The sequence below is a fragment of the Capra hircus genome, chromosome 10 (genome assembly GCF_001704415.2).
Source record: "Capra hircus breed San Clemente chromosome 10, ASM170441v1, whole genome shotgun sequence".
NCBI lineage: Eukaryota > Metazoa > Chordata > Mammalia > Artiodactyla > Bovidae > Capra > Capra hircus.
In genome coordinates, this window is record NC_030817.1 from 23,650,384 (window position 1) to 23,665,144 (window position 14,761).

The following is a 14,761-nucleotide window of genomic DNA, read 5'->3' on the forward strand; positions in this document are numbered from 1 at the left end:
AGTCCTGGATGTTCATTGGAAGGACTGATGCTGAAGCTGAAACTCCAATACTTTGGCCACCTGATGCGAAGAGCTGACTCATTAAAAAAGACCCTGATGCTGGGAAAGATTGAGGGCAGGAGGAGAAGGGGACGGCAGAGGATGAGATGGTTGGATGGCATCACTGACTCAATGGACATGAGTTTGGGTAAACTCCGAGAGTTGGTGATAGACAGGGAGGCTTGGCATGCTGCAGTTCATGGGGTCACAAAGAGTTGGACACGACTGAGCAATTGTACTGAAGTGAACATGTGATATAACTGTGTGCATGCTAAGTTGATTCAGTCATGTCTAACTCTTTGCAATCCCATGGATTGGAGCCCACCAGCCTCCTCTGTCCATGGGATTCTCCAGGCAAGAATACTGGAATGGGTTGCCATGCCCTCCTCCAGAGGATCTTCCTGACCCAGGGATCAAACCCGCCTGACCCAGGGATCGAACCCGAGTCTCTTCCATCTCCTGCGTTGGCAGGTGGGTTCTTTACTAACAGTGCCATGTGGGAAGCCCTGTGACATAAGGTCAACTATCAAAGTCTTCTAACTGGAGGACTAGTTATTAATCTTGAAAACATGGATTGTTCTTGCACCTGCTTGGCTATAGAAAAGAGTAAGATTTCTTTATCTTTGTAATTTTTCAGCAGATTGCCTGATTTAATGCTTATTCAAAAATAAACTGTTTTCCTTCTCTACCACCTTTGTGGACAGGTTCTCAGTTGAGAAATTTTTTAAAATTATATTTCCCTGATACTTTGTATTTGATACTAACTTATTTTAGATGCAGTAAATATTGTAGTTAATTTTAAAGCTTTCTTGAATTTTGAAGAAATACAATGAAATATTTGCAGATGAAAAAATATGATGTCTGTATTTGCTTCAAAAGGTATGGAGGTGGGATGAGAAACATTGCCAGGCATGGATAATTGGTACTAGGTGAGACATCAAATTCATTATGTTACCATCTCTACTTTTCTTATGTTTGAACGCTTCCATAATAAAAAAGTTAAGATACATGGAAGCCAGCTGGTATATAAGTTTGGAGCTGGAAGGAAAGAGAATTTTAAGCGTTGGAGATAAAGCTCTGGAGGCATCAATGTACCAGTACCAGGAAGGCCATGGAAATGGACAAACTGCCAACCAAGGCAGCATAAAGCAAGAGGATCAAGGGCAAAAACCCTGATAAATACCAACATGTAGGTGGCGGAGAATATTGCAAAGAAATCCAAAGAATTAAAAGCAGAAGAGGGTGGTGTCAGTTTCAATAAGGATGGCATGGTTAATAGTGTCAAATATGAATGTTGCAGAATCCACCGTATTAGAAAGTAGGAGGTCAGAGACCTTAGCAAAATCAGTTTCATTGCAGTGATGGCCCAGGACACCAGGTTATAGCAAGGAGATATGTAGAAAGGCAGTGGGGAAGCCAAGACAGTGGCTCTGAAGAGAAGCAAAATATCTGGACAAGGGCTGGAAGGCTAATTTTGGCAGACAGGGGGTGGGAGGTGGGTAAGATTTGCACTGAATTATTGAAGGGACAGGTTAACCGACAGGTGCTGAGAAACAAGGGAAAGAAGGGCTAAGTGCCGGAGCAACGTCACTCGGGACGTAGAAAGAGACAGGCTCTAGACCATAGGGAGATGGCATGGCCGAGAATCACTTGTCCAGTATCTGCTCTTCCCTTCCTCCAGAAAGAATTTTATTAATAGCTGAGGCATGACCCCCTAGAATAGACTAAATTCAACATCTTCCTTTCCAACTGGCTGTGGCCATGCGACATACTGGGGCCAAGAGGATAAGCAGCGGCATCCTCCAGCAATGTTCTGGGAACTTCCCTTAAGGGAAAGCGCAGGTTCTCCCTATGCCCGCTTCTTGGTTCATTCTCCCATCCTGCCACCAGAAACGAGGCCACAGCCTTAAGGGACCATTAGATAGAGGCCTTGCTGGTAATACAGCAAGACAAGAATCTAGGTCTGAATGTCAAGGAACTGGGCCTCCAAACCAGCTCTGACTTCTCTCTAGACTCTATTTCCTGGAGAGTGAACTGTTTTTCTTAAAGCACTGTTATTTGGGACTTTCATCATGTGCAATTGTACCTGCCTATCCAGGAAGGACTGGATACCTCATCCTCTAAGGAGAGTGTCATAACATCTTTGTAGATAACAACTAACTGGGGGGATGATGGGGAGAAGAGCTAGAAGTTAAGGGAGTTCATACTTGAGTTGGAAAAATAGGAGAATTGTGGGTAGGTTTGAAATAGCCATCATAAGAAATACAGGAATTTCAGAAGAAGCTGGAGACCATACCTTTATGATGGTGCCACTCAGCTTATTCAGCCATGATGAACCAAGAAGGCAGCTGACTGCCCCAACTGAGGGGCTAGGTTGTATATGGCAAGTTGTGAAGCTCTCAACTACTTCTACTGCTGACTGTATGACCTTCAGGCCATTCTTTTTTTTTTTTCCATTCTCAGCTTTTATTTATAGAACAGTGTGCTAAATAACAAGTTGAAAAATTTTCAAGCATACACCATTATTATGCCCCTAAGAAGTTACAACCTCAAGTGAACTTCTTTGTTCTTATAATATTCTAATTCATTTTCAAATTTTAAGTTGTGGTAAAATACACACAAATTTAAATTATGGTAAAATACACATAAAAATAACCATCTTAATCACTTTTAAGGGGTATTAAGTTCACATTGCTAGGTAATGATCACCACCATCCATCTCCAGAACTCTCTTGTAAACCTGAGATTCTGTACCCATTAAACCATCTCTCTCCATTCCCTCTTCAACTCTTTCTTATAAACCTGAGATTCTGTACCCATTAAACCATCTCTCTCCATTCCCTCTTCTTCCAGTCCCTGAACCACCATTCTACTTTGCCCCTATGAATCTGACTACTCCAGGTACCTCATAAATGGAATCATACAGTATGTCTTTTTGCAACTGGCTTATATCACTTAACATAATGCTCAAGGTTCAACATGTTATAGCCTATGTCAATTTCCTTTCTAAGGCTAATTTTCTGTTGTATGTTTGTACCACATTTTGTTTATCCATTCGTCCATTAAGGGACACTTGGTTGCTTCCACCGTTGGGCTATTATTATGAAGCATGCTGCTATGAATATGGGTATACAAACATCTCTTCAAAACCCTGTTTTTCAATTCTGTTGAATATGTGCCCAGAGTAGAATTTGTAGATCATCTATTAACTATTTTTAACTTTGAGAAAATGCCATACTCTTTTCCACAGTACCTGAATAATTTCATATTCCCACCAACAGTGCACAAGGGTTCCAATAGCTCCACATCCTCACCAACAACTGTTATTTAGTTTTGATGCTAGCCATCCTAATGTCATAATTTGCTCTTAAGAGTAAGGATCTCATAAGAGCAAGAGCCTATCACAGTGCTTAGAACATAATAAAGGTTAGCTATCAAACAACTTTGAAATATAAGATGTAAGTTAAATTCTGTGCTGCCTTTTCCTAAGCAGGAGAGATACAGTTATATTAAAAGTTGCCAAATCCCACCCAGTAATGCCTATAATAGATTTGCCTATATTCAAGCTCATCAGTGATGTGTACTTTTGCCAAGGCATTAGCAAATTACTAATTCCAGAAAAGCTAAACACACTCCAAAAAGAAACCAGGACCCACCAGCAGTCACTCCCCATTCTCTCTCTCCCGAGTCACTGGGAACCACTAATCATTTTCTATATAGATTTGCCTGCTTTGGACATTTCACATAAATGGCTTTATACAATATGTGGTCTTCCTTCTTTCACTCAGCATCATGCTGTCAGAGTTTATCCATTTGGAAGCATGAACTGGCAATTCATTCCTTTTTGTGACTCAATATTCCATTTTATGATATCACGTTTTTCTTAAATCTCCTATAAGAACCCAGATTTCTGGCTTTTCTTGAAAAACTGGAGATGAGAGTGTAGAAATGCCCTCCCCTTTCCATAAGACAACCACTGGAAGGACCTTAGGAGTAGCTTTTTGTTCCCTCAACATTCCAGGCACCTTTCTATCTCAGGGTCTTTACACTTCACCTCCTACACTTACCTTCTTCCTAAAATGCTTTTCTTTCAGATAAGCACATGGTTCCTTTCCTTATCTCCCATAGGTCTGCTCACAGGACCCCTTCTCAGTGAAGCCTCCTACCTACATCTGCAATGCTTACCCCATCCCCCAACCCTTACATTCATTTATTTATGTCATTACATCTGACATACTGTATGTTTTAATGATATCAGCTTCCAACCACCCCTTATTAGAATGAGAGTTCCATGATAACAGGTATTTCTGTTTTGTTCACTATTGTATTTCTAGTATCTAAAGCTTCAGTCAGTTCAGTTCAGTTGCTCAGTTAACTCTTTGCGACCCCATGAATCGCAGCATGCCAGGCCTCCCTGTCCATCACCAACTCCCGGAGTTCACTCAGACTCACGTCCACCGAGTCAGTGATGCCATCCAGCCATCTCACCCTCTGTTGTCCCCTTCTCCTCCTGCCCCCAATTTCTCCCAGCATCAGAGTCTTTTCCAATGAGTCAACTCTTAGCAAGAGGTGGCCAAAGTATTGGAGTTTCAGCTTTAGCATCAGTCCTTCCAAAGAACAGCCAGGACTGATCCCTTTAGGATGGACTCATTGGATCTCCTTGCAGTCCAAGGGACTCTCAAGAGTCTTCTCCAACACCACAGTTCAAAAGCATCAATTCTTTGGCGTTCAGCCTTCTTCACAGTCCAAATTTCACATCCATACATGACTACTGGAAAAACCATAGCCTTGACTAGACAGACCTTTGTTGGCAAAGTAATGTCTCTGCTTTTGAATATGCTATCTAGGTTGGTCATAACTTTCCTTCCAAGGAGTAAGCGTCTTTTAATTTCATGGCTGCAGTCACCATCTGCAGTGATTTTGGAGCCCAAAAAATAAAGTCTGCCACTGTTTCCACTGTTTCCCCATCTATTTCCCATGAAGTGATGAGACCGGATGCCATGATCTTAGTTTTCTGAATGTTGAGCTTTAAGCCAACTTTTCCACTTTCCTCTTTCACTTTCATCAGGAGGCTTTTTAGTTCCTCTGTAGTGCTTAAATTTTTTGAATATACAAAATAATGAAATTGAGGGTTTCCCTGGTGGCTCAGATGGTAAAGAATCTGCCTGCAATGTAGGAGACCAGGGTTCTTTCTCTGGGTCAGGAAGATCCCCTGGAGAAGGGAATGGCTAGCCACTCCAGTATTCTTGCCTGGAGAATTCCATGGAGAGAGGAGACTTGTGGGCTACAGTCCATGGGGTCACAAAGAGTTGGACACAACTAAGTGACTAACACCCGCAGACAGTCACAATTCGAATTAGTGAACTTGTTATAGTTTTTAGTGACTAAAAGCTGATCCTAAAAATAAACCTATTGTTCAGTCACTAAGTCATGCCAAACTCTTTGTGACTGTGTAGGCTGCAGCATGCCAGACTTCCCTGTCCTTCACTCTCTCCTAGAGTTTGCTCAAACTCGTATCTATTGAGTCGGTGATGCCATCCAACCAACTCATCCTCTGTCGACCCCTCCTCCTCCTACCCTCAATCTTTCCCAGCATCGGGGTCTTTTCCAATGAGTTGGCTCTCCACTGGAGAAGAGAATGGCAAACCACTTCAGTATTCTTGCCTTGAGGACCCTATGCACAGTATGAAAAGAAAAAAAGAATAAACCTAGAAATGTTTAAGCAGCTTTGACGCATACTTTATATTCGTTGACATTTTAAGTGCAATGAGTTTTGGCAAATATATGTACTCCTATAACCTACACCATGCTTAAGGTACAGAACACTGAACGTAAAATTATTAATAAGTCACAGTTAACACACTAAGGTAGGTCTGTTTACCATAGTCAGGCACGCCTAGAACTTGATGACATTTTCAAGTTTTACGCTTGGGACTTCCCTGGTGGTCCAGTGGTTAAGACTGTGCCTTTCCAATGCAGGTCTGCCCAGTGAAGATACTCCTGCAGCTGTCAACTCCACTACTAGCAGGTAGGAAGCACTGCAGTTTGCATGGCTGACCCCACAGACAGAAGCTACTGCTGCAACTGCCGCCACCATGGCCCCTCACGGAATGAAATCTTCACTGCTCCATTCAGAATATCAAGACAAGGTTTAGGATGGGTGTTTCTATTGGTAGAGCCGAGGTCAAGTGCCCACAACCCTAGTTAGCACAAAAATGAAGTGGAATGTGGATGGAGAGAAGTCTGAAGAGGTAGTTCAGGGTCAAATTATAAAGGATCTTTTTTTGAATATTCTTTTTTAAAAAAAATTATGTATTTTGCTCCACTGGGTTTTAGGTGCAGCATGTGGGATTGTCATTCTTCACAGTGGTATGTAGGATCTTTTAATTTTTATGTGGACCTTTTTACAAATCTCTATTGAGTTTGCTACAATATTGTTTTTATGTTTTTTTTTGTTTTTTGGGGGGCCACAAAGCATGTGGGATCTTAGCTCCCCTCAGTTCAGTTCATTTAGTCGCTAAGTCGTGTCCGACTCTTTGCCACCCCATAAATCGCACCACACCAGGCCTCCCTGTCCATCACTCCCAGAGTTCACCCAAACTCATGTCCATCGAGTTGGTGATGCCATCCAACCATCTCATCCTCTGTCGTCCCCTTCTCCTCTTGCCCCCAATCGCGCCCAGCATCAGAGTCTTTTCCAATGAGTCAACTCTTTGCATGAGGTGGCCAAAGTACTGGAGTTTCAGCTTTAGCATCATTCATTCCAAAGAACACCCAGGACTGATCCCTTTAGGATGGACTGGTTGGATCTCCTTCCAGTCCAAGGGACTTTCAAGAGTCTTCTCCAACACCACAGTTCAAAAGCATCGATTCTTCGGCACTCAGCCTTCTTCACAGTCCAACTCTCACATCCATACATGACCACTGGAAAAACCATCCCCCTACCAAGGACCAAACTGGGGAGGGAGGTAATGAATTTTGTTTCCATCCTGTTGAGTTTGAGACATCTGTGACAATGAGATGAAGCTACTCAGAAGAAAGCTGGAGGAACACTGGGGACATGAGCACTTGAGAGTTCGGAAGAAGAGGAGGATCCCAAAAAGGAGTCCAGGAAGGACCAAGCAATGGGGAGAAGGCTTAGGAGACAGCAGTGTCTTGACTTACAGGATATTTCAGGAGTGAAGTGGTGTATAGTAGAGAGGTCCAGCAAAAAAGAGGCTGACAAACCAGTAAGCTTACTCGGGGTAGTTTCAGTACAATGGTGGGATGGGAGCCAGGCTGAAGCATCACTATCATACAACTAAATGTGTGATGGCTACCATTCTCTACCAAACATTGAAAGCACACACAGACCCCTGCACTCACATAGCAATCTGTCCCAAACAAACAGCTCTGATATCTCTATGTTTAAACTATCTCCGGCTCTCTATTGGTTCTTGCTTAGGTCTCAACCAGAGATTCCTGCCCTGCTTCTGATGGAGCACCAAATGGGACAAAAGCATAAATGTCCCTCGCCTAGTTGAGGGGAACAATGGCTTCCTGAACTCCAAAACCCTTGGCTGATCTTGGGAGCACGGTTCATTCAGGCTGTCGCCTCAGTGGCTGCCATCACTCCTTACACAGATGGGTCAAATTACCATAATTACAATAACAGACACCTCAAACTGTTAGACTCAGTTTATAACTATCTTACCCACAGAACATTCATTCCCCTTCTGGAGGAAAGAGTGCAAATTACCATGACCATAAGCGCTAACTAGAATCAGGAGCAATGGCCCTGCACCTAAGCCTTGTCAGAGAAATTACTTTTTCATTTCTCTCAGGCTCTCTTTATATACTAAAGTGGTCACCCAAGAGAGGAACCACTGAATGGCCTAAGCCCAGGGAAAGGAACAAACAAACCCAGACAAAATCAAATACATTCATTCAAGGGAACAGGAAGTTTAACTGATGCCATGGCAACACCAGCAGCCTGTGACATCAGAGCAGAAGGCAAGGAACAAAGGGATTTGTGAGCTACCTTTCCACGGGTCTTCTCTCCCTTGAAATTTGACTCATGCTGCTTATTTGGTACTGTTTCAGAATAGTGCCATTTAAAACTTCTCTTGGTACTTTTCTCCAGCATCTTCTTGGAGATTAGCCAAACCCACATGCTGGAAATCTGCTGAGTGCCACAATCTTATTAATATGCAATGAGATCCTATTTCAGACTGCTTGTAATACCGGGCTGCCAATCAGCTACAGGGTAAGGACATAAAGTGTAAAACTAAAAATATCTGGAAAAAATTAAAGAGGGGACCAAATAAACTGAAGCTTCATCATTACTTTAGGTTGGAAATTTACACAAGAAGTTTTTGAGCGAGTGGAATTTTTAGGGAGAATGGCTTCCCCAGGTTGGAGTGGAAAAATACCAGGCTCTGTGGCTGGAAAGAAGGTCTACAAAGCATGAGCAAGAGAAGCTTCTATAAACGTTCCCCTCCCCCTCATTCAGCAGCAGCAGCTGGGTATTACTAACCTCCCCTCTAAGAAGCTACAATTGATTCCAGTCAGGAGTCTCTTAAGGCAGAATAGAATGAGCAGGCAATTTTAGCAAAGCTAGGCTCAGTTTATCAGATGGGCTGCAGGTTTACCCATTATTTTAAAATAGCGATTAGCAGAAACTGCTTTCCTCAGTGCAAAAGACACTTTTAAAAAGAAAGAATGTACAGCTGATTCAAAGAGACAGTATCTTCATTTATGGGGTTCCCTGGTGGATCAGACGGTAAAGAATCCACCTGCAATGCAGGAGACCTGGGTTCAATCCCTGAGGTGGGAAGATCCCCTGGAGGAGGGCATGACAACCCGCTCCATTATTCTTTCCTGGAGAATGCCCATGAACAGAGGAGCCTGGTGGGCTATAGTCCATGGGGTCGCAAAAAGTCAGACATGACTGATCGACTAAGTACACACACCTTCATTTAGAGCGGGACCATCTCCTCCCATCAGGTAACTTGTTGACACATGAAAAGTAAATCTTCTCTCTCATCTTTGGAGGTAAACTTGGAAAGTTATTAAAGTGATCAATTATAGTTCCTTCTTCAGTAGGGTTCTTTATTATTTAACAGAAAAGTTTTCAATATTCAAACCAAGACACTACATCCACATGTAGCCAGAGGTGTGCGAACGGCCCCTCAATACAAGGTGATTTCAGGGAGTTTATTAATCCTGTTTTAGAGGGAGATGACCCACCCCTGGAATGGACTCAATGATCAGCAGAGATTTCTAAGCAAGCATGGGGAGGGGATTTGTAGTCCACCTAGCCTCTGTATTACTGTCTCCAGGACCTATAGTTCCCTACTGCCACGCCTTTTGCACTTTATAGCTCCAGAAGAGGTATGTGAATGGTCCTAATGTAGCAGAGGAAATGGCCCTGAATAGCAGCTAGAAACATCTGAGTTCGATATAAGACACTTCTTACCATAAGGGTATTGGAATTCGGTGCCCTGTTACTAAAAAGCTTTTCCATTACTAGACAAATGGCATGTATCTGTGGGTGGGATTTACTTCTGGTTCTGTATGTTTAGAACACTATCCTGATTACAAGACAGCAATATTACTTCTGATTATCTGGGTTGTCTGTGAAAAATGCACATGCCTGGGTCCCGCCTCAGAGCCAGAAAATCAGATTAGTCCTCAGTGAAGCCAAGGAATCTCTATTTCTGACAAGTAAACCCAGTTATTTTCATTTGGAGAACACAGATCTAAGTCTCTGCTTACAGTCATAGCAAGTTCTTAAAACTAAGGAGGAAACAAATGAAGACAGGAAACTGGTTAGACGGATCAATCAGAAGGGCCTCTGACTGAGTTAGGAGAACTAGAATTTCGAGGAAAGGTTGACTGTCCAGTGGGAGCGGGAGCCAGCATCCTCAGCACCACTTTGCAGTCACCAGCACTTGCTCCAGTCCTGCCTCACTCCACCTCCTTGCCTTTCCCATTCGCTCTTTATTGCAAGAAGACTTTGCCTGAAGACTCCTCCATAGATCTTAAGCTGCAGGTGAAATCCAAGGGAGGATGGCAAGTGCTTTCCAAGCACACCGTGCAGTTCCAGGATACAAGAGAATAAGACTCTGAACTGGCCTATGAACAGCCTTCAGGCTTCTAAAATCCAGCCACTCACCCAGATCCGAGAGCCTTTTGATCAAGCCAGCTTCTCTTACAGCAGCAGGACCACATTCCACTCCTTTTCTTTTCTGTAAGTTAAATTAGAGCTAGATGTGAGGGAAGATGACTGAAAATAAGACCATTTTAGTTCACAAAAAATACAGAAGTCTGCAATAGTATTCTTAGTTTCCAGCAGATCCCTCTGGAAACCTGTGACAGCATCAGGCCTTCCTTTTATTCTTTTAATCTGAGTTCTGATCATTTCAATCTTTTAATCTGATCTTCTGATCTTTGGAGGGAAGGAGGAGAGAGACAACAACCACTGGATTCAAATCAACCTCCCAAGTCACTCGGTGTCGGTAAGGGCAGGCGGAGATAAGACTGAGGCTGAACCATGTCAGAATCTAGCTGTCGGGTGTGTGCATCGCTGTCCTGGGCTGAGCCCTGGCTTCTCCATCAGTGAGGTCTCCAGAACTGCAGGTTTCTTTCATTGAAGAGAGGACAAAACAGCCCCTTCAGTCTTCCCGCCTCTGGAGAGACAAGCGCCGACTTCCTTTCCAGTGAACGCTCTTTCTGAGAATAGACCCTGGAGGCTTAAATCCTCGGTCGCTGTCTTTAGCCTCTCCGCCCTCGATTTTCCACCGGGGATTTTCCTCCTCCAGGCCCTCTGTGAAATCCTCTCCCGTCTTTCCTATCCTCCATCACCCCGAAGGGAATCCACCTCTTTCTCTCTCCTCGGAAGGGAGGCTGAAGAAACCCACCAGGCCGCTACCCCCAGTCCGCCTCGCAAACAGGGTGCCCTCCATCCATCCCCTCCCTCCTTTCCCATCTTCTACCGGCGGGGCGGGGGGGAATCCCACGTGCTCTTCCGGCGTCCAATCGCGGGAATCCACCACCTCATCCCCCTCTCCGTTCCTCCCCATCCTCTCCTAGCCTCCTAGTTCTTTCCACCGGTCCCGATTTTCTCCGGGGCTTGAGTGAGGGGTTTGGGGGTGGGGGTTTGAGGGGAGAGAAACCCTGCCCCAAAGTGCTAGGTCCCAGTCCTCACCTGTCCCTGGGAGAATGGGGCTCCAATGACAGCCACGGAGTGGACAGACTTCTTCCGGACGGAGTGCACTTGAGTTCGGAGGAGACGCGAGAGGTGGCTCCTCAGGGACATGATGGGCAGCGCAGGAAGTAGCAGACGCAAAGGTCTGCAGCGTGCGGATCGCGGCTTGAGGTGAGCGCAGGGGCGGGCAGCACTTAAAGCCTAGCGGCGCGCGCCGCCCCGCCCCCGACCCGTGACGTCACCGCCGCCCGGCCCCGCCCAGCCCCCGCCGCCTCGCCCCCAGCCAGCCCCCGGCACACCTTCCTGCAGGCTCCGCCCATTGTTGCTCCCTGCCCCTCCTCTCGCTGATGTCACTTGGCTCGCGTCCGGGCTCTCGGGCCAAGGACATGCCCCTGCCGCTGACGCCACAGGGCCAAGATCGGGGGCCTGGCCAATAAGAGGGAGGTCCCGGAGAGGTGTGTCCCTTGGCGGGAAGCGGCCGCCGCCCCCCCGCCTCAAAATTCGCGAACTCAGCGGAACTCGCGAACCAACCAACACGTACGTAGGCTCGAGGATCGTGACTCTTCGCACAAATGCACGCCTGGCAGATGCCAGTTCTACGGAAGAGTTGGCTGGGGCTGGACATGTTCCAACCCCACGTGAGTGCCTGGCCAAGACCAAGCTGGTGTCCATCGGCTCTGTTTCATCTCAGAGCTCAAGGTCCAGGAAACGTGCTTATCACCCACTTTGGGTGTCAAAGGCTAGGAGATATCCAATACAGATTAGAGCTCTCCGGGAGGGGCATGTTAATATTAATAACTCACCTATTTTAGGTATTTTGGATGTGAAGATTAGGATTTATAAATTACCTTCTAGGCGTTTTCAGTTCTTCATCTGAATAATGGGAATACCGGTTATTAAAAAACAAGCATAGCAACATATCTGAACTACTTCTCAATATTAGGGAGGCTAAAGAGCTGACAGGGGCTGTTTATTCAGTATCTCATATAATAACCTCAGATATGCAGATGACACCACCCTTATGGCAGAAAGTGAAGAGGAACTAAAAAGCCTCTTGATGAAAGTGAAAGAGGAGAGTGAAAAAGTTGGCTTAAAGCTCAACATTCAGAAAATGAAGATCATGGCATCCGGTCCCATCACTTCATGGGAAATAGATGGGGAAACAGTGGAAACAGTGGCAGACTTTATTTTTTTGAGCTCCAAAATCACTGCAGATGGTGACTGCAGCCATGAAATTAAAAGACGCTTACTCCTTGGAAGGAAAGTTATGACCAACCTAGATAGCATATTCAAAAGCAGAGACATTGCTTTGCCAACAAAGGTCCGTCGAGTCAAGGCTATGGTTTTTCCAGTGGTCATGTATGGATGTGAGAGTTGGACTGTGAAGAAGGCTGAGCGACAAAGAATTGATGCTTTTGAACTGTGGTGTTGGAGAAGACTCTTGAGAGTCCCTTGGACTGTGAGGAGATCCAACTAGTCCATCCTAAAGGAGATCGGTCCTGGGTGTTCATTGGGAGGACTGATGTTGACGCTGAAACTCCAATACTTTGGCCACCTCATATGAAGAGCTGACTCATTGGAAAAGACCCTGATGCTGGGAGGGATTGGGGGCAGGAGGAGTAGGGGATGACTGAGGATGAGACGGTTGGATGGCATCACTGACTTGATGGACATGAGTTTGGGTAAACTCCAGGAGTTGGTGATTGACAGGGAAGCCTGGCGTGCTGCGATTCACAGGGTTGCAAAGAGTCAAACATGACTGAGCGACTGAACTGAACTGAAAGAGCTGACAGTAACTACTTAAAGTTGTAATAGTAATATTCTAATAACCAACGTAAGTTCTAAGAACTTTTAGCCCTCTAACAATTCCATAAAGTAGTGACTATTTTAAGGTCGTGGAAACAGGATTAGAGAAGATATTTACTTTTCCAAAGTCAGGAAGCTTGTAAGTGGTAGCTACCTGACTCTAGATTCCAAGCCCTTAACCATGACTAGTGTCTTACAGGAATGACTTGTAAGGAATGACTTATAGGAATCTGGACATTAGTCCTATCAAAAACAAATTTTTGTATAAATACCTGAAGAATTTTTCACCTGATGCCAACTTACATGCTGCTCTTTAAAATATTTCAGAAGTCTCCATGGCAATGTCATAATTCCAAGGAGCTTTAGTACTATAAGACAGGTTTTGTTAGTTTGTTTTTTGGCTGCGCTGCAGGGGCTTGTGAGGGATCATAGTTCCCCCGACCAGGGGACCAGGGATCCATCCAGTTTTTGGCAGTGAAAACACGGAGTCTTTCCCACTGGACCACCAGGGAATTCCTGCTGCTGCTGCTAAGTCGCTTCAGTCGTGTCCAACTCTGTGCGACCCCATAGACGGCAGCCCACCAGGCTCCCCCGTCCCTGGGATTCTCCAGGCAAGAACACTGGAGTGGGTTGCCATTTTCTTCTCCAATGCATGAAAGTGAAAAGTGAAAGTGAAGTCGCTTAGTTGTGTCTGACTCTTTGCGACCCCATGGACTGCAGCCTACCAGGCTCCTCCGTCCATGGGATTTTTCATTTTATTTTTAAAGGCTAAATTGTATACCTGTCTCCACCTGCTGGTTTAGAAAAAGGTGTCTTTGAAGCCTTAGCAAAATAAGCAGAGTATTACTGTGAGGCAGTGATTTTGAAAGTGTGGTCCCAGATCAGCAGGGTCAATATTTGCATGCTTGGCAGAAATGCAAATTACTGAGTCTGACCACTAAACATTATTGGCTAAGTAACTCTGTGGGGGTAGGGCACCAACGGCCTGGTTTTTAAACAAATTCTCCAGGGTGGGGGAGTGTGGAGAGACTGGATGGGGCTGTGCTCAGGGAGTCACTGATTTGTCACCCTTGAGCAGGTCCTTGTAATTATCTAAGTGCGTTTTTCTTGCCCATCGACCCATCCGTTTTTTTCCCCTTGCTATGTTTTCAGAAGTTGATACTGTCACAGATTACCTCAGGTTTTCCTGGAAACCTCAGCTCATGAGCACCTACTGTGAGTCACCAGATTGATTTTCTAAAGTATTACGTGAATCTTGCATGTCACTTTCACTGGTCTTCCAACACCTACAGTTTACTCACAGGTAAATTACTAGTTCCACAATACTATACATCAGGGGAAAGCAATGGCAACCCACTCCAGTACTCTTGCCTGGAAAATCCCATGGACGAAGGAGCCTGGTAGGCTGCAGTCCACGGGGTCGCTAAGAGTCAGACACGACTGAAGCGACTTAACAGCAGCAGCACCATACATCAGGGGAGTGAATAGTAGATTTTTATATCACTATTATACTTAAAAATTATTAATTTTATATATCTGAAATATTTTATAATTCATTTCTTTAAAACCCAAAGTTCAAATAACAGGCAGGTCTGCTTTTATTTCCAAATAGGTATTTATTTTCAAAATAAGTAATTAAAGATGATATTCTAAAATTACATAAAAGAATGAGTTAAATATTAGAAATTTATTTTAAGACTTGTAGTACTCTTTTATAGTATAGCTCTT

At 44.6% G+C, this 14,761-nt stretch overlaps 1 protein-coding gene across 1 annotated transcript in view; it reads right to left on the bottom strand.

The window, feature by feature from the left end:
• Nucleotides 1–11,424, bottom strand: part of ARG2 (arginase 2) — a 39,938-nt gene extending 28,514 nt beyond the window's left edge. The window contains exons 1-2 of the mRNA XM_005686001.3: nucleotides 11,228–11,424; nucleotides 10,196–10,268 (exon numbers count right to left, since the gene is read on the bottom strand). Of these exons, the coding sequence (XP_005686058.1) occupies nucleotides 10,196–10,268; nucleotides 11,228–11,338 (184 nt within the window). The 5' untranslated portion in view covers nucleotides 11,339–11,424. The remainder of the gene's footprint in view (nucleotides 1–10,195; nucleotides 10,269–11,227) is intronic.